Source organism: Neoarius graeffei, chromosome 1 (genome assembly GCF_027579695.1).
Source record: "Neoarius graeffei isolate fNeoGra1 chromosome 1, fNeoGra1.pri, whole genome shotgun sequence".
Taxonomy (NCBI): Eukaryota; Metazoa; Chordata; class Actinopteri; order Siluriformes; family Ariidae; genus Neoarius; species Neoarius graeffei.
In genome coordinates this window covers 43,949,649-43,970,104 of record NC_083569.1, presented here as the reverse complement: position 1 = coordinate 43,970,104, position 20,456 = coordinate 43,949,649, and the positions used below count along the sequence as shown (strand labels likewise).

The 20,456-nt window shown below is 41.6% G+C and overlaps 2 protein-coding genes across 3 annotated transcripts in view; one reads left to right on the top strand and one right to left on the bottom strand.

Annotated features, from left to right (window-relative positions):
* nol7 (nucleolar protein 7) overlaps nt 1-8,268 on the top strand; it is a 28,443-nt gene extending 20,175 nt beyond the window's left edge. Inside the window, exons 7-8 of the mRNA XM_060932299.1 lie at nt 3,096-3,173; nt 7,466-8,268. Coding sequence (XP_060788282.1) covers nt 3,096-3,173; nt 7,466-7,539 — 152 coding nt within the window. The 3' untranslated portion in view covers nt 7,540-8,268. The remainder of the gene's footprint in view (nt 1-3,095; nt 3,174-7,465) is intronic.
* A 2,321-nt stretch (nt 8,269-10,589) lies between these two features.
* Nucleotides 10,590-20,456, bottom strand: part of ranbp9 (RAN binding protein 9) — a 74,905-nt gene continuing 65,038 nt past the window's right edge. The window contains exons 8-14 of one of the 2 annotated variants that reach the window (XM_060932286.1): nt 19,440-19,548; nt 19,212-19,366; nt 18,941-19,082; nt 14,883-15,004; nt 14,590-14,738; nt 14,225-14,336; nt 10,590-11,888 (exon numbers count right to left, since the gene is read on the bottom strand). In XM_060932286.1, coding sequence (XP_060788269.1) covers nt 11,758-11,888; nt 14,225-14,336; nt 14,590-14,738; nt 14,883-15,004; nt 18,941-19,082; nt 19,212-19,366; nt 19,440-19,548 — 920 coding nt within the window. In that variant the 3' untranslated portion in view covers nt 10,590-11,757. Of the gene's footprint in view, nt 11,889-14,224; nt 14,337-14,589; nt 14,742-14,882; nt 15,005-18,940; nt 19,083-19,211; nt 19,367-19,439; nt 19,549-20,456 lie in introns of both variants that reach the window. The other variant, XM_060932276.1, reaches the window with a different exon arrangement.

Below are 20,456 nucleotides of genomic sequence, written 5' to 3'. Positions count from 1 at the left end.
TGGTTTTGACCCCGTTTGTGTTTTTGGACTGTGAGTATTGTGGGACCTCTGCTATCCTGTCTGTGCATCATTCAACTACGGCCTGTTTTTATCCTCCACTGGCTGAAAGGCTTGAAGTTGAAGGGGGATTATGTCGTGGTGATTTTCGTCCATCCCTCCCTCCTGGGAAGGGTGCTCACCTCTCTCAATTTTTTTTGAAGGAATTTCATGAAACTTGGCAGGACGCTTTGTTATATATCAGTAATACACATATTGTAATTTCGTTCAATTCGGTCACATTTTACCAAAGTTACCGGTACATCCCTTGATTCACAAAATTTATACGTTCTTCTGAAATCAGCTCCTCTTACAATTTGTGGAGGAATTTCACCAAACTTGGCAAAAGGCTTTGTTATATGACAGTTATACGCAGATTGAAATTTGATTTAATTTGGTCAGATGTTACCAGAGTTATGCCCTTGATTATTAACAAACTTGTACTTTGGCAATTTCATCAAGGCGTGCTTGCTTTCTGAAATCAACTTCCCTCACAATTTTTGGAGGAATTTCATGAAACTTGGCAGGATTTTGTTATATGTTGGTAATACGCCTCTTGCAATTTCGTTCAATTCAGTCGCGTTTTACCAAAGTTATGGCCTAGTTGCCAGCGGGGGATATTGTGCTCTCAGAGCACTCTTGTTAGATTTTGCCCTTGTCTACATTTTGGATCTGTTTGCTTTCGATAAAACTCTTCCAAACTCAATTATTCAGCAAACTAGTGGACTAATAAAACTGTTTTAACTAATTTTATATGAAACTGTAGAATATTTTCCATAAAATGGGTTCGTAATTCATTGGACCCATTACGGGGCTGTGCTCCATGCGAGGAGCTCCTCTATTAATTAAGTTTAATATTGTTGTTCAGGATGGCTTCTTTTTATGTATCATATGGTTTACTCACATTAAAGGAGAACTGAAGGCAAATTTTTTTTATCATCAAAATTCTATTTATCTCATTCTATAAAATATCGGAATGCATTTCTGACAGCTATTTCGTTGCTGCTATAGCGAGTTCTGAGTGTTTGAAATATGTTCTGTAATATATCAGTCCATATGTCAAAGCAATGGGAGTAAACGAGATTCGGTGAGACCTGTGCGAGACTTGGTAGGACGGAGGTAAAACGTACAGCGGAAATCAAAGTGACCGACGTCTGCCAGCGTTCCCTGTGTCTGAAATCGCTCACTCGTTCACTACTCCCTATATAAGGAATTACTATATAGAGATAAAAATGCTTTCGGCCACTCGTCCGTCGCGCTGGTGTTTACGTCATTACTGTCGCGCAATTAAAACGTGCCAGATCAGTCGGCTGGTGGGTTTTCAAGATAATAAAGACATGCATGTGTTTTGCGTCAGGGATGCAAACAGCGCGCCTTTTGGCGGATGCCGCCTTTTTCACGGCTGAATCGCGCAGATCCGAGTTTTTTTTTTGGGGGGGGCGCGTTGGAGTGTCTGATTATAATTTCAAAGTAAATTCTGTATTAAAATTACTAAATAAGCAAATCCGTTACAGTCCATGAAACAGGAAGTATAAGGATGAGAAAAAAAAACAGTTTAAATCGGGAAGCTGTGCACATTTGCGCAGTCCTGCCGCTCAGGCTGCACAAATGTGCGCAGCTTCCCGATTTAAACTGTTTTTTTTTCTCATCCTTATACTTCCTGTTTCATGGACTGTAACGGATTTGCTTATTTAGTAATTTTAATACAGAATTTACTTTGAAATTATAATCAGACACTCCAACGCCCCCCCCCCCCCCCCCCCCCCAAAAAAAAAAAAACTCGGATCTGCGCGATTCAGCCGTGAAAAAGGCGGCATCCGCCAAAAGGCGCACTGTTTGCATCCCTGTGCGTTAAATATTATACTGGAGGTATTTCCAACATTAATAAAAACAAAGTACCTGCATCTTTCAGTTCTTTTCAGTCAAGGCTGAGTACTTTTCTTTGCCGCTGCCTTTTATTAAATCAAATTTGAGACTTTTAATTTGATTTCTTTCAGCACGGACAGCATTACAAAATGGCGTCCCCACTATATAGTGAGTAGGGAGCGATTTCGGACACAGGGTTGTCAAAAGGCGCGTGCGCCGTCTTTCGAATGCTGATGTAATCAAGCCGGACGTTTTGTTTGTTTTGATAGCAATCAGGAAAGTTTGAAAAAAGTCGGCAGTAATCGTCATTTAAACTTTGTTTTTGTGCAATGTTTCGTTTGGAAAACAGTTTTCAAAATGGCGGCGCGGACACCTGACGTTTCGAAGTCTCGTGAAGATCGTGCGGATGAGCGACGCCTGCCGTGGACCAAACGAACTACATTCGACACAGCTAAAAACCGAACAGGCTGATAAGGATATTTAATTGCGATTAGTTGCCAATACGAGTCACGATATAAGGTTACTGAAACCGAAAACGTAATTGAATAACACGTTCATTAAGAAATAAAGCAAGCTTAAAAATGACTTCAGTTCCCCTTTGAGATGACGACTACTTGTGTGTCCTGTGCAGTGGAGTTTCAGGGTTGTTGTGGTCCCCCTCCCCCCTTTTTTTGGGGGGGGGGGTGTTTCTGATATAGTCATTGTAGCAAGAAGAATAGAATGTCTTTTTTTGAAATATCTTTTCTGTTGCTTTAAAATTCATATCTTAAGTGTACCTGCTCTAAATGTTTGATAGTGAACTGTTTGGAGAGAAAACGACATTAAACGGGGAATATTTTGAGTAATATTTTGAGCCGAGATGATGCTTGCTGGAACGCTGGCGATTTGATGTGAATTGCATGCTTTGGCCAAAACAGTGTCGTCTTTTTAGGCAGTTAGTATAAGTAAGAAACTAGAAGTAGTGAGAGCAGACGTCAGGTGTATGAAAATAAAACGTTCCGTGATGTGCCTGAGGAATTTGCTCGAGCATTTGGACTGCGGCTTCAACGCATCATCTCCTCTTTACAAGTTCAAGTTGCTGTGATGAGAATCCCAGCTCAGACTGTGTAGGAAATGACTGATCTGGCAGTTTGTGCTCAGGAGTTGTTTTACAACCGTAAAGTGGAGTGTTGCTCATTGGGTTTCTCTTTCAGACGCTGAACTTCTCTCTCTGCAAAAGAAGCGGGGACTCGATCAAGGAGCTGCCGTGCAGTTTGTGAATAAGAAGTGGGGTGAGTTTGAGCTCTGAAAGTTCACCTCTGGTAATTTAAAATATTTAAAAAAAAAAAAGGTGTGGTTTTTTTTTTTTCTCTCCCCGCCCTCAAATATACTGTATATAGAACTACGTAGTTAATGGAGAACTGAAGGCAAGTTTTTTTTTTTTTTTATCATCAAAATTCTATATCTCTCATTTTATTAAATATCGGAACGCATTTCTGACAGCTGTTTTGTCGCTGCTATAGCGAGTTGAGTGTTTGAAATACGCTCTGTAATATATCAGTCTGTATGTCAAAGCGATGGCCGTAAACGAGATTCGCTGAGACCTGTGCGAGACTTCGTAGGACGGAAGTAAAACGTACAGCGCAAATCAAAGTGACCGGCGTCTGCCAACGTCGTCAAAAGACGCACGCCCTCCTTCGAATGCTGACGTAATCAAGCCGGAAGTTTTCCCTGTGTCCGAAATCGCTCCCTATAGGGCACTATATAGTGCGGACGCCATTTTGTAGTGCTGTCCGAAACCTTAGTGAGGATTGTGTGGGAAATGCGCTCAGTATATGTATTTTATTATTTTGAAAACCCACCAGCCGCCTGATCTGGCATGTTTTAATTGGGCGACAGTAATGACGTAAATACCAGCGCGACGGACTCGTCCTTATCCTGTCGCCTTTCCAACTCTTCTCTACTCCACGCTGGTTCGAAGTCGTATGGAATAATCATCACTGATGAAGCTGGCAAATCTCGAAATTAATCTAAATTGGAACGATATGGCGATCTGGCCGCTGTGTAAACAGTTTTCAAAATGGCGGCGCTGACACGTCACGTTTGAAGTCTTGTACAAGTCTCGTGAAGATCACACCGATGAGCAACGCCTGCCGTGGACCAAACGAATTACATTCAACGTGGCTAAAAACCGAAAAGGCTGATAAGGATAATATTTAATTGTAATTAGTTGCCAATACGAGTCATGATACAAGGTTACTAAAACCAAAAACAAAACTGAATAACACGTTCATGAAGAAATAAAGCAAGTTTTAAAAATGAATTCAGTTCTCCTCTATTTCCCAGCCTTATTCCAGTCTGTGAATTACCGTCCGTCTCGTAAATCGACTGCCACGTTATGTATTCTAAGGCCACTCATCTTAACTTGTGATGTGCAATTTGTCTGCTCCAAAAAAAAAAAAATCAGGCTAAAAATCGCAGTTTAAAGCAGGCTTTATTTATTTATTTCAGCTCGCCACATGAGGTTTCCTCGTATTGCAGTCGTCACTCAGAGAATGAACATTTCCAGCACCCAAGTGACGTTAATAATGATTGTGTTGCGTGTAAGGAAAGTAGTGTTGTAGTTAAGACCACCTAACCAAGACATGACCAAGATTTTGACTGGTTGAGACCAACTCAAGACCAGTGTGTGAGAAGGGGGGAGGGAAGGGGAGGGGCGGAGAAGCAGCCCTGAACAGTAACAAAAATTTCAAATTGGCAGTGAGTCACGTTCTTGGTTGCATTTGAAGCAGGAAATTTTACATCAAATGAATGTTAACAAATAAATCAGACAATTTTAGTGATTCTTCCTTCCCCCCGGTGTGGTCTTTGAAATAAATCCTGAGTCCTCTACGTCTGAGTCCAAGATAAGACGGAATAAAATGCGGTTTCGAGACCAAGACTAGTCTCAAGTCAATTGTGTTGGAATGAACACATCAATAACATCTGCAAGAAGGCACATTCTACCCTTGGGCTCCTGCGTTGTATCTTGGGAGGCTGTAATCCAAAAGTCAAGGACACAGCCTACTGTACTCTGGTGCGTCCAAAACTTGACTATGCTTGTAGTGCCTGGAATCCTTCCACCAAATTGAAATGGTCCAACACCGAGCTACAAGATTTTTCAACGATTATCCGTGTTTGTCACGGTTCACCGTTGATTGAACATCTTGGCTGAGATTCCTTCAAAGATCATAGATTCCTCTTCCAAACAAGCATGTTCTACAACGTTTTGATGGGACATATTGGCATCAGTTTCCCTCCTGAGGTGCATCAGATAACGAGCTACCAGATTACCAAACAGTCGTCCTTTCCGCCAATTTAGTGCATCTAATAATGTTTAGAAATACTCCTTTTATCCAATGACTAATGAAGTAAGCAAAAACAATTTTAAGGCTGTTGCCCTTTCAGCCATCAAGTCTTACAGCTAATGAAAAATATTTAGAATCAAATTATAATTATTTTTGAACTGTAAATGGGAATATGTATATTTATTCATGAGGGTATATGTATATACGTGTGTGTGTGTGTGTGTGTATAATGTACGTATGTATGTATGTATGTATGTTATTTACCAGCTGGGAGGTCCGTATCGTGAAATACCGTGACCGAGGTCAGTATTCAAGGCCGAGCTCACGGTATTTCACCATACGGACCGACCTTAAGCTGGTAAATAATATATTTATATTTTTCTTTACCAAACTCTAACAGAAAACGAGAGCGCCCGAAAGGGAAAATCGAGCCGAGCCGCCATTTTGAATCCTCATTCACGGCTGTAATGCAAATGGCTTCCTCCTCAGTATACAAGTGCATTTCCATGGCAGGAAAAAACTACATTTTGCCGCCTATGTAGTCCCCTACTGATACAAATAGGAGTCATTCAGGATTCAGCCATGTTTTTGCTCGGCGTTAGCAACAGTTAGAGGTTTTTAGCTTTCTCCTGAAATGTTCTCTTATTTCTTCTTCCTCAGGGTAGTAAAACTCGCTTTCGCTGTGAACACTGTTTTTATCGCTATCCATGATGTAAAATTAATGTTATTCTCCTGAGAAATGCTGGCAAAAATTTATAAGATTTGACAATCTTATGAATAAATCTTATTTAAAAAAAAGATAAATGTTGAGAAAAATTGCTACTATGTTTGTTGTGAACGAGCGAGTCGCCAGAGGTCCGTAACTGGGGTCTGTATCATAGGATATGGACCCGCTCGCCAGCCAATCAGAGCGCAGGATTTGATGGAAACCGCACTGCGAAAAAAATAATTTTATATTTTTTAAATATTTCCTCCCTAGTATAGTGTAAACTGTTTTAGGAGTAATTTCAATAAAGGTTATAAAGTACTATAACAGAATACAAAGTACTACTAGTAGTAAGGACATACAGAAAAAGGAAAGCGTGTGTGCGTGAACAGAAGTGGTCCAGCTGTTAAGCAACAAAACAACATGGAATTTGTTTTGTGATAGAAGCATGACATTTTGGCACACCTAGCTCAAGTTGATGTGTATATTATAATTCTAGATATGGGGGCAGGCCCTGGAATACGCACGTGCAAAAATCGACCCAGTGTGAAAACGAGGCTCAATTAATTTTCTTTATGCTTCTGTGGCGGGGTGGTAATCAGTTATGATTAGGGTTTTTTTTTTTTTTTTCAATATTTTTATAATGATATGAATCCATATTAACAGCTAAAACTTTGAACTGCAAAAATGCTCTTCTGGCAGCCTTTTTATTTCATCTCATCTCATTATCTGTAGCCGCTTTATCCTTCTACAGGGTCGCAGGTAAGCTGGAGCCTATCCCAGCTGACTACGGGCGAAAGGCGGGGTACACCCTGGACAAGTCACCAGGTCATCACAGGGCTGACACATAGACACAGACAACCATTCACACTCACATTCACACCTACGGTCAATTTAGAGTCACCAGTTAACCTAACCTGCATGTCTTTGGACTGTGGGGGAAACCGGAGCACCCGGAGGAAACCCACGTGGACACGGGGAGAACATGCAAACTCCACACAGAAAGGCCCTCGCCGGCCACGGGGCTCGAACCCGGACCTTCTTGCTGTGAGGCGACAGCGCTAACCACTACACCACCGTGCCGCCCGCCTTTTTTATTTACTTAATACAATTTCCCTATGTCATGTGACCTCTTTGAGAACAAGAAATTCTCCATTTGTGAGGTAGACATTCAGTGTGTCTTTTTGGTAAGCAATCTTCTAAAATACCTTAAACAAAAGAAAAGTTTTCACGTTGGGTCGTTTTTTTTTTTTTTTCCTCCTCCCCCTTCTTCTCTCCCCCCTTCTCTCCACGTGCGTATTCCAGGGTTTAGAGGCCAAATTTGAAATGCCCCCATATCTAGAATTTTATCAAAGCAACTTGAGCGAGTGTGCCAAATTTCATGCTTCGATCGCAAAGCAAACAATTTCTCACCTTAACAGCCCGACTAAAGCTGCTGTGTTTACTGGGAAAGTTCATCCCGTGCTTCGACATGGTTTCACAGATGAAATTCAAAGTTAAGCTCGATTTAACTGTTAAACCGTCTTTACAGGAGCAGCCCAGAAGGCCAAGGCAGAAAAGTGCAACAAGAGGTTTATTCACAGACAGAAGCTAATCTCCAGCTGAGCCGTTTTCGAGGACGTTGTGCGTGCGACAGCATGAAGACTGCTGGCTCAGGTTTCAGCTGCTTCAGCCAGTGCTGTTCCACACTGCTGTAGAGAAAAACTGAGTCTCACACACACACACTGCTGTGAAACCCTGTTGTACCAATTTGTGCCTGGAAGCAGCTCACAGACAATCTACCAACCTAGGCAGATCGTTTCCTTATTGTCAACGTTATGGAGTATTTTGAAAATGGATTACGTATTAATATTTAATTTGAACATGTGATCTTTTGTTGTTTTAATGGCTTTCATTAACATGTTGGTCTATTTTCATTTTAGTGAATGGTTTCCTACTTGACTGCCTGATTGTGGCACCAGTGGGAACGAGGTCTTTAGTAAAGAGAGCAGTGCAGCGGTGCTTTATTTTAATTTGTCTCTGTTTTAAAGCTTGAGTATTCATTCATGCTGGTCTCACTGTTTCTGCTATTGGGCTTATCTTGTAGATCTCTAGCTGAGTTGAGTCTTTTGTAACCACAGCGTGTTACAGTAATACTGCAGTCTGGAACTTTTGAGTCTAGTGTTTATCATCTCCACTAATCAGAAATCTAAAGTAGAACTAATGTCAACCGGTGTAGAAAGAAGAAACACTCGCTCCTGAATGGTACCAGTTATGTTAGGCTTTTTTTTTTTTTCCCTCCTATTAACTGCCATTAAACCAAACTGATGAATAACAATCAGCAGCTAAATACAATACAGTGAATATTTTTAGTGTGTTTTCAGTGCGGACTTGTCCTTAAAGGAAAATCAGAATGTAAATGGAAGGTCTCTGTGCTGTTTATAGGAAGTGCCGCTATAGAGATCAGGTCATACGCTTTATATCTTTTGAGGCTGCATGTAAATACTACTTTTCATTACTGAAGATGAGCATGGAAAATAAACTAACAATCCTGAAGCAATAATTTTATATTAAACGAGTGCACTGAGAGGACAATATCCTCCACTGGTAACTATATCTACAGTGGTGCTTCAAAGTTTGTGAACCCTTTAGAATTTTCTATATTTCTGCATAAACATGACCTAAAACATCATCAGATTTTCACACAAGTCCTAAAAGTAGATAAAGAGAACGCAGTTAAACAAATGAGACAAAAATATTACACTTGGTCATTTATTTATTGAGGAAAATGATCCAATATTACACATCTGTGAGTGGCAAAACTATGTGAACCTCTAGGATTAGCAGTTCATTTGAAAGTGAAATTAGAGTCAGGTGTTTGTCATCCCATTGCTTGAAATCAGGTGTGAGTGGGCACCCTGTTTTATTTAAAAGAATGGGGATCTATCAAAGTCTGAGCTTCACAACACAGGTTTGTGGAAGTGTATCATGGCACGAACAAAGGAGATTTCTGAGGACCTCAGAAAAAGTGTTGTTAATGCTTATCAGGCTGGAAAAGGTTACAAAACCATCTCTAAAAAGAGTTTGGACTCCACCAATCCACAGTCAGACCGATTGTTACCCTCCCCAGGAGTGGTCGACCAACAAAGATCACTCCAAGAGCAAGGCGTGTAATAGTCGGCGAGGTCACAAAGGACCCCAGGGTAACTTCTAAGCAACTGAAGGCCTCTCTCACATTGGCTAATGTTAATGTTCATGAGTCCACCATCAGGAGAACACTGAACAATAATGGTGTGCATGGCAGGGTTGCAAGGAGAAAGCCACTGCTCTCCAAAAAGAACATTGCTGCTCGTCTGCAGTTTGCTAAAGATCACGCAGACAAGCCAGAAGGAAAAATGTTTTGTGGACGGATGAGACCAAAATAGAACTTTTTGGTTTAAATGAGAAGCGTTATGTTTGGAGAAAGGAAAACACTGCATTGCAGCATAAGAATCTTATCCCATCTGTGAAACATGGTGGTGGTAGTATCATGATTTGGGCCTGTTTTGCTGCATCTGGGCCAGGACGGCTTGCCATCATTGATGGAACAATGAATTCTGAATTATACCGGCGAATTCTAAAGGAAAATGTCAGGACATCTGTCCATGAACTGAATCTCAAGAGAAGGTGGGTCATGCAGCAAGACAACGACCCAAAGCACGCAAGTCATTCTACCAAAGAATGGTTAAAGAAGAATAAAGTCAAAGTCCTGACCTTAATCCAATGGAAATGTTGTGGAAGGACCTGAAGCGAGCAGTTCATGTGAGGAAACCCACCAACATCCCAGAGTTGAAGCTGTTCTGTACGGAGGAACGGGCTAAAATTCCTCCAAGCCGGTGTGCAGGACTGATCAACAGTTACCGCAAACGTTTAGTTGCAGTTATTGCTGCACAAGGGGGTCACACCAGATACTGAAAGCAAAGGTTCACATACTTTTGCTACCTCACATATGTATCATCAATAAATAAATGACCAAGTATAATATCTTTGTCTCATTTGTTTAACTGGGTTCTCTTTATCTACTTTTAGGACTTGTGTGAAAATCTGATGTTTTAGGTCATATTTATGCAGAAATATAGAAAATTCTGAAAGGTTCACAAACTTTCATGCTCCACTGTATGCTAGAAGTGCTTAACACACCCTCATGAAATTGTAACTCTGGTAAAATGCGACTGAATTGAAGGAAATTACAATATGCATATTACCGACGTAAAGAATCCTGCCAAGTTGCGTGAAATTTCTCCAAAAATTGTCAGAGGAGTTGATTTCAGAAGGTGAGTACCCTTCCCACGATGGACGGATGGATGGACATTACAACAATATAATCCCCCTTCGAGTCAGTCGGCCAGCAGGGAATAAAAAGAAAGTGCTACGATGAGTAGTGTGAGATCAGTAGACTGATGCTGTAAGAACAGAGTGTCAATTTTAATATTTGGTCTGTATTGGTATTTACAGCATGGGAGTTATCACTTCCAGTGAAGATGTTACTGTGCAATTACACAATTATCCACTACAGATACTGAGGGTGAGGATGCATGTGTCCACATAAAATTCATCCACGACCAGCAACAGGCATCAGATTACTCCAGGCCCAACTACCGCCTTGAAGCTGGAAGAACACATTCCGTACACGCGTCTTGTCCACCTGGGTATTTGTATTTTATTACTGAAAATGATAAGACAGTGCTGTTGACAATACTGTATCATTCTCCTTGCTTTTGTAACGTAGTGATGGGTATAAGGACTGGCTGGTGAAACACAGGAGAAAACCAGGAACAGGCTTTCCTCTTTTTTTTTTTTTTGTCAGCCAGGGCTTGTATATATCAAGCAGTGTAGAATAACAGTTCTGACAGATTTTTACCTTTAATGTTTTTGTTACTACACACAAGAGAAGAAGTTTATCCAAAACTCAGGGCAGGGACGATCGATACATACAAGCCGAGGCGTATTTCAGAGAGCTGCACTGTACAGAAATGTGAGAGAGTGGTGAGCGTCAGCCTGGATGAGAACAGTTCGGAGACGGTCAGGACAGCTGGAGACATCCACGCGGTTACAAGTCCAAGTGTCCAAACGTTGCATCAAACCTGCTGTGCAGACTTGGCAGAGGGAGGGCGCGCTTGCACAAAGAAGGGCTCAACTCAAAATACAGCTCACACTAACTCTCTATACTAAATACCACCACTAAAGGAGGAGTCCAGCTTTGTTGGACTGCATTTTTTTTTCTTCTTTAGATAACTAAAATATTCCACTCTGCATGTTAATATAGCTTTGGAAAAAAAAAAAAAGGAGGAGGGGGGAGGAGGAGTGAGGGGGTTGTAACAAATACACAAGCAGACACCTTAAAAACAGCAGGGTGTTAACTGTAGGGGGGCCTTCGTGCTTACTTTAGCCAGCTTTCAATCGAGAACAAATATCTTATATGCAAGTTTAATTATAACATTAATTAGAATCAGAATAAATTTGTCTCATGCCTCAAACTAGAAAACAAAACAATCGGAGCCTGCAACACACATACACACACACCCCTCCCTCTCCCAAATTAAAAAGAAAATCAAAACGGGTCAGGAATTTGTTTGGCTTGAGGGATCCTTCGACATGTGTCTTGAGATTCGCAATGACCTGCACAAAAAGGATCCAGTCTCTTGAAGAGAGTAAGAGCCAGGGTTTGGAATGGGTCCGGCTTATGAGGCGCTCCAGGTCATGATTAGAGATGGGCCCGACGTTCGAGAGGCCAGGTTAAGTCGGGGTGATGCAGACTGTGCTGCATGGCCATTTTAAAGGGATATACATATATATCTGTAGGGGCTAGTGCAGATAATCGTCCACTGAGGCGAAAGCGCAGGAACCGATGCCTGTGCGGGCCATAAGTGCCAGGCACTGAGTCGCCTGACCGACGGCCTGAGCCAGCGGGGGCTGCTTGGGCAGGTTATGAGTCTCTGCAACACACATTTCAAAAGACAGACATCAGATTAACTTAACAATTCATGGCACAGTACAACAACCCAGATCCCAAAAAAGTCAGAACACTGTGTAAGACGAATAAAAACAGAATGTGACAATTTGCAAAAATCAATCAAATCACGGAATCCCGACATTTCACTGAAAATGGCACAAAGACAACGTATCAAATGTTGAAACAGAAATTTGATTGTTTTTTGTGCTCATTTTGATGTCAGCAACACGTTTCAGAGAAGTTGGGACGGGGGCAACAAAAAACTGAAAAAGTTGTCTCATGCAAAATAAAATAATTTGGCTAACTGGCAACAGGTCAGTAATATGATTGGGTCTTTAAAATAAAAAAAAAAAATGCAAGCATCCTGGGGAGGGGTCACCGCTCTGTGAAAGACTGCGTAGGCAAACAGTGCAACAATTTAAGAACAACATTCCTTAATGTAAAATTGTAAAGAATTTGGGGATCACATCATCTATGGTACATATCATTAAAAGATGCAAAGAATCTGGGGAAATCTCTGTATGCAAGAGACAAGGCTGAAAACTGACATTGGATGCCTGTGATCTTAAGGCCCTCAGGCGACACTGCATTAAAAGCAGACACCTGTCTGTAGTGGAAAATCACTGGATGGGCTCAGGAACACTTCACAAAATCATTGTCTGTGAAAACAGTTCATTACTGCAGCCATAAATGCTATTTAAAACCAAATATAAACAATATCCAGAAACACTGCCACCTTCTCTGGGTCCGAGCTCTTTTACGATGGATTGAGGCAAAGTGGAAAATTATCCCGAGGTCTGACGAATCAAAAGTAGAAATTCTTTTTAGAAGTCATGGACACCATGTCCTCCAGACTAAAGAGGATAGGGACCATCCGGCTTGTCATCAGTGCACATTTCAAAAACCAGCATCTATGATGGTGCATTAGTACACATGACATGGGTAGCTTGTACATCTGGGAAGGCATCATTAATGCTGAATGATATATACACGTTTCAGAGCAATATGCTGCCATCTAGACAAAATCTTTTTCAGGAAGGCCTTCCTTCTTTCAGCAAGACAATGCCAAACCGCTTTCAGCACATATTAAAACTGCATGGCTCTGTAGTAAGAGAGTCCAGGTGCTAAACTGGCCTGCCTGCAGTCCAGACCTGTCTCCCATTTAAAACATTTGGTGCATTATGAAGCGCAAAATATGACAAAGGAGACCCCGAATTGTTGAGCAAATGAAATTGCACATCATCAGGTAAGAATGGGACAACATTTCTCTTTCAAAACGCCCATAATTGGTCTCCTCAGTTCCCAAATGTTTACAGGAGTGTTGTTAAAAGTAGAGGTGATGCAACACCGTGGTAAATCATGCCCCGTCGCAACTTTTCTGAAACGTGCTGCTGACATTCAAAATGAGCAGATATTTTTCAAAAAACAAAATTTCTCAGGTTTCAACATTTGATACATGTCTTTGTACTATTTTCAATAAAATATAGACTGAGCCCACAGGCTACCAACTCATAATTTACCAAAATTATCCTCTTGGTGCAGGAACACCACTCCCTGGACATCAGTATAGTCAGCCACAGTGGTTTCCTGTATTGTGTGTTACTGCTCCAGGCGGATGATTCATAATTTATTCTCAGTTGTTCACAAGATATGATCTGCTGAAAATTTTGACCAAGACGACCATTTCAAATCCAATCGTTGAGGCACAGCTCAAATGAAAGTGTGTTCTTTCACTGTTGCTTGCTCTGGAGTACCTTTCAGTGTTTGTCTTCCTTCATACACAGACTTTGGTCTTGTGCTTCAGTTTCACATTAAATAAAAGGTCATGGAGCTTGTAAATGGTAATGCATCATTAAGCAACTGTTTATTTAACCTGGGCAGCCGTCCCAGGCTTTTTGAGATCAGTAGACTGACAAAATCAAGGCGAGGTTATATTTTATTTTATCAACTTGATGAAACATAAAACATCTTTAAAAAAAAAAAACCTAGGGAATCTAAATCCATAAGAAAAATTTTAATATTGGTCACGTGGGACTATGACACGCATCTAAATAATTAGTGACACTCCAATATTTACAGGTACTCACCTTTCAATGTCAAGTGGCACAACATAATGCAGTCTCAATCTCAAGGTTAAGGTTGCTAATCGCCCTCGTATAGCAATGGTCAAAACCCACTTTTCACAATTGAATGGTCTAAGTACTGTATATTTCTATGGGAGTGGACATCTTTACGATATTATTTCTTGCCTAGCTCATTTCACTTTGCTTTTCGACTTCTAAAAAGCCACTGGCTGAAATGTTCTTCGTGCAGGATTACCTAATATTGCACTGTTGAGCGTGGAGCAAACTGGCTCTCTCTGGATGGAGTCCAGCTGGTAGCCCACAGGACTGTTCCAAGGATCCGAGTACGCCAACAAGCTAAAAGCATCCTGCGCGCGTACACACAGTAACAGCAATGAGTCTCATCCACAAAACCAGTAGCAGCAGAGAAGTTACTTTATAAAACTCAAAAGCATTAAATTAATTGAAATCAGACTCAAATACTGTGCTGCGTTTCTTGTATTGCCTTTTCACCATGTTGTGACTTTAAAATGAAGCACAGCTGCAATTTCCTACTTAATTATTGCACTAGTAATGCTTTATATTTAGAATTCCAATACTGTCCGTTGTTGGCATTGCTACCTTGAGCATTTTCTTGTTGGTGGAGTTTTTGCCACGTTCACGGCGAAGGTGTTCGCTCATGCTCTGCAGCTCTCGGCCAAAATGGATCATCCTCTCGATGGCAGCCTGGCTCCCCCCGCAGAGCTGCCTCTTGGACTGTGCCGACTCGACTTCTGTGTGCAAGGCAACAACGTGAGGAACTAATGACGGTCATGGAGTTTGTCCCTTAATTTCACTTTATGATTCGTTTCTTTATGGATCGGGAGAAATGTCTGAGAAAGGTACTATAGAAATAGTAAATTATTAAGTCTCACCCATCTCTGCCTCGCAGTCCTCGATGTCCGCTGCGTGTGTCGCGCTCCCATTCAAGAAGCCGTTTGAGGAGGACTCGGACACCCCGTTAGCGATGTGATCCACCTCCATATCTACATCATTACTGCATACAGCCAAGCATTTACAACACAGAAGTCTTATTAATGCTTATTTTCTGCCTATATTAAAATTGGTGCAATATTGCAAATAGTGTCTTGCAAAAGTATTCATCCCCCTTGGTGTTTGTCCTGTTTTGTCACATTACAAGCTGGAATTAAAATGGATTTTTGGGGGGTTAGCACCATTTGATTTACACAACATGCCTACAACTTTAAAGGTGAAAACTGTTGTTTTATTGTGACACAAACAATAATTAAGATAAAACAACAGAAATCTGGAGTGTCCCTAGGTATTCACCCCCCCCCAAGTCAATACTTTGTAGAACCACATTTGGCTGCAATTACAGCTGCAAGTCTCTTGGGGTATGTCTCTATTAGCTTAGCACATCTAGCCACCGGGATTTTTGCCCATTCCTCAAGGCAAAACTGCTCCAACTCTTTCAAGTTAGATGGGTTGTGTTGGTGTACAGCAATCTTAAGGTTATGCCACAGATTCTCAACTGGATTGAGTTCTGGGCTTTGACTAGGCCATTCCAAGACATTTAAAATGTTTCCCTTTAAACCACTCCAGTGTAGCTTTCGCAGTATGTTTTGGGTCATTGTCCTGCTGGAATGTGAACCTTCGTCCCAGTCTCACACCTCTGGCTGACTCAAACAGGTTTTCCTCCAGAATTGCCCTGTATTTAGTGCCATCCAGCTTTCTTTCAGTCCTGACTAGCTTTCCTGTCCCTGCAGATGAAAAACATCCCCACAGCTTGATGCTGCCACCACCATGCTTCATTGTAGAATGGTGGTCTCAGGGTGATGGGTTTGCTCCACACATGGCATTTCCCATGATGGCCAAAAAGATCAATTTTAGTCTCATTTGACCAGAGAATCTTCTTCCATGTGTTTGGGGAGTCTGCCACATGCTATTGAGCAAACTTCAAATGTGTTTTCTTAAGCAATGACTTTTTTCTGGCCACTTTTCCATAAAGCCCCGCTCTGTGGAGTGTATGGCTTAAAGTGGTCCTCTGGACAGATACTCCCATCTCCACTGTGGATCTTTGCAGCTCCTTCAGTGTTATCTTTGGTGCCTTTGTGGTGCCCTCCTTGCCCGGTCTGAGAGTTTTGGTGGGCAGCCTTCTCTTGTCAGGTTTGTAGTGGTGCCATGTTCTTTCCATTTTGCTATAATGGATTTAATGGAGCTCCCTGGGATATTCAAAGTTGGGGATATTTTTTTTATAACCCAACCCTGATCTATACTTCTCCACAACTTTGTCTCTGACCTGTTTGGAGGCTCCTTGGTTTTCATGTTGCTTGCTTAGTAGTGTTGCAGAGTCAGGGTCCTTCCAGAACAGGCTGATTTATACAGACATCATGTGACAGATCATGTGACACTTTGATTGCACACAGGTGGATCTTAATCAACTAATTATGTGACTTATGAAGTGAATTGGCTAGAGCAGCTCTTATTTAGGGGTTTCATACGAAAGGGGGTGAATACTTATGCACACTCCAGATTTCTGTTTTTTTTTTTCATCTTAATTATTGTTTGTGTCACAATAAAACAACAACTTACACCTTTAAAGCTGTAGGCATGTTGTGTAACTCAAAATGGTGTTAACCCTCCAAAAATCCATTTGAATTCCAGCTTGTAATGCGACAAAACAGGACAAACACCAAGGGGGATGAATACTTTTGCAAGACACTGCATTTTGAAAAATGAAATATCATAATAGAGGTATTCTGGACAAACTCTTCCATTGTGGTGTTTTCACATATGCAGCAATCACAACAATACCACTTGGATATGGACTAGACTGGCAGATAGAGATGTGAAGCTCAGTGCAGTTTGACTGCAGTGGAAAATGAGTTGGCTGTAATTTAAACCCAATTGTCGAAACTGAACCCTTACTGGAAATGTGGATGGTGGGATTTTAAAGGATTCTGCGGCGATGCACAATAGAAACAGAAAAACAAAAACACAACAATGACGTTTTCACCCCGATGCTGCTCAGAGCCTTTATTCCTTTCTTGCAAAAGCCGACAGAGCCGGGTTTTTTTAACGGCATTCCTAATAAATATAATTGAAATTAAGTGACGTTAAATACTGTATATACACTTGTCCAAACGTTAGCTATATCAAACATCCTTTGATAAAATCTGTTTCACATTAATGAACTCAAAACATTTTCCTTTTACAACTACAGAAAGCAAGAGCGTTCATTAGCACTTGAGATGGGGGGGGGGCTTTCAGGAAGTTCTGGTTAAAATTTGACAGTTGTGAAAAACAACAAATCATTCCAGATTCGTTTTCGACTCATCTCTTTTGGCAGATTTAGGAGCTATAACCAGAGCGTCAGCGACGCAGTAGCTCACATGGCCGTACCAAATCACAAAACTGACCGATTAGATCTTCCAAACAAAACAATCGGAATCAAAATCCATTGAAAACTCAGGGAGGAGTCGTGATTTTTGTGACTCGTGGACGGACCCCACGTGATGGCAATAGCTCATCACCTATGGCTGGCGAGCTAACTAGCGTACACCGATCTTAAACTGTGAAGATTGACAGTTCGGGTACAACAACAACAATAATAATAATAATAATAATAATAATAATAAACATTAGATACCATGGAAATGCAACAGTGTTGAGATATTGTTTTATTCCATGGCTCATTTGAATACTCAATTCTGACTGGTCAATTATGATGTTCTACCATGGGTGGCATGGTGGTGTAGTGGTCAGCACTGTCGCCTCACAGCAAGAAGGTTCTGGGTTCGAGCCCAGCGGCCTTTCTGTGTGGAGTTTGCATGTTCTCCCCGTGTCCACGTGGGTTTCCTCCGGGTGCTCCGGTTTCCCCCACAGTCCAAAGACATGCAGGTTAGGTTAACAGGGGCTGAAGTGCCCTTGAGCGAGGCACCTAGCTGCTCCCCGGGTGCTGTAGCATCGCTGCCCACTGCTCTGGATATACGTGTGTGTATGCTCATTGTTCACTGCTTCAGATGGGTTAAATGCAGAGGATGAACTCCATTGTGTTTGAGTGTACATGTAACAAATAATGGCTGCTTCTTCTTCTATTTCTATATAAAACACACTGTTGCTATGGCCCATATGATTTGCAGAAGCAATAAAAAAAAATTTTTAAATCAAAATTGTGTGACAAATTATCGATTCCTTCCGTAAGCAGCCATGCAATAAGCTGGATAATGTACACAGAGACGGACATTATCGCGAAACAACCCTCTTCAGGGTGATTCAAAGACTCCACTGCTTTGTGTCTTTTGCAATAATGAGCAGATTTCTGTACATTATCCCTTACATACATCTATACAAGGATCTCCAAACATGTAAAAAGAGATTCCCTCAATCCTGATGACCTTACAAATAACTGAGAAGATGAAATTTAGGATGAAAATCTCTCATCTCATTATCTGTAGCCGCTTTATCCTGTTCTACAGGGTCGCAGGCAAGCTGGAGCCTATCCCAGCTGACTACGGGCGAAAGGCGGGGTACACCCTGGACAAGTCGCCAGGTCATCACAGGGCTGACACATAGACACAGACAACCATTCACACTCACATTCACACCTACGCTCAATTTAGAGTCACCAGTTAACCTAACCTGCATGCCTTTGGACTGTGGGGAAAACCGGAGCACCCGGAGGAAACCCACGCGGACACGAGGAGAACATGCAAACTCCGCACAGAAAGGTCCTCGCCGGCCACGGGGCTCGAACCCGGACCTTCTTGCTGTGAGGCGACAGTGCTAACCACTACACCACCGTGCCGCCCCGGATGAAAATATATTTGATATTTAATAAATAAAATTTTACAAGTGACAAGAAAATCCACAATATTTTCAGAAAGTTCTACGGTCATGTTTTTTTTATAATTATATTTCAAAGGTAATCGATCATGGCACTGACAGTGTGTGTGGCATTACTGACGAATACCTTATGCTGGACTGCTGTGTGCGGCTGCCGTTCAGAACCCCCAGCTCACCGCTGCCTGTAGTTACGGGACACGGTTTGTGGCTGTGTGCTGAGGAGGGAGCTTTACTGGACGACACTCCATTACAGCAGTTACTATCAAAACCTGGAGATGGAGAACATCATGAAGACGTTTCGCCAAAACGTATGAGGATACATAGTCATCGGAGTAGATTTTGAAAATAGGCGTGTTGGGAATACAAGGATTTTACAAAAAGCTTTGAGTAATACATACCTGACTGGTAGGCCTGAGAGCCAGTGGCTTTGTGGGTGGGGCTATTAAAAAGGCGTGGAGAACCAGGGTAGCTATCCTGGGACTTAGGGCTCCGCCCACCGAGACAGCGTACCTCGCTGTCCGTGCCATTCACCATTTCAATGAACTGTCTCACTCTGTGCGCAAAAATGAGAAGCCATGCTTACTCACTCATACTACGTTTACTCAATGTTATTTGGCAACACTTACTTTAACATGAATAATAGGTCGGGGTTCCTTTCGAGCAGACTGGGGTAGAGTTGCTGAGTGGTCTCTATGGCCTCCCCCATTCGGCCGGACAGAACCAGCTTCTGGATTTCTGAGAGATTACAGGTGCATCGGTCAAGAAAATGCAGAATGAAGTTGGTTCTAAATTGTGCTGCGGTGGACAAATCAGAAATTCATTAGCTAGTCCACGCAAAGTAAGGAAAAGCTCCAGGGTGCTGCCCAGTCCCATGAGCGTTTCCCGGAAACGCCTAGGCTGAAAACCAATAGCTCTCATATCGTGGTCACAACATATGGCAAGCTAGTTAAGGGCATCAATATAGACTAACGGAAATAAACAAATACATATTACATGGACAAGTGTTTTACTGGGAATTATTATACATACGGGCCACTTTTTCCATGGAACAAAAACATGTATTCTATTCCCTTCTAGCGGGTTTGATAATTTATACTAATCATCATCATCATATCGTTCATCCTCCATGTATTACGCCGCTCTCCCCAATGGAGAATGAGCGTGCAATATTGTTACAATATTGCACGTTGTCAAGACAACATGACGTCATACGTCAGAGCTCATGCAAAGATCCAATGCCAAAACTGTGCGCGCAAGCACAGCAGAAATCATTTCTTTGTCCGCTGGGAAAAGAGCAAAGATGAGGCTAATCCAGTGCTCAGATTAAGCACTGAGTAAATAAACTGAAACTAAAGATGCGCTGAACACCCGAAAGGCTACCAAAACTTCATTAGATATTCACGCATATTTACAAGAGAAAAACATACCAACGGACATCAAAAAACTGGAAGAGACACACATCGGAAACGTAAAACTTCCACGCTGGCGAGTGACACAGTTTATAAACAAACATGGCTGCAAGGTTTGCTTCATTAAATACAGAAGATTTTGAGAGAATTTTGGTTGCGTGTAGTTGTCGATGTTGATTTTAAAAGTAAGTAAATTACACAGGGAAATAATAATAATAATAAAAGGCTTGACTG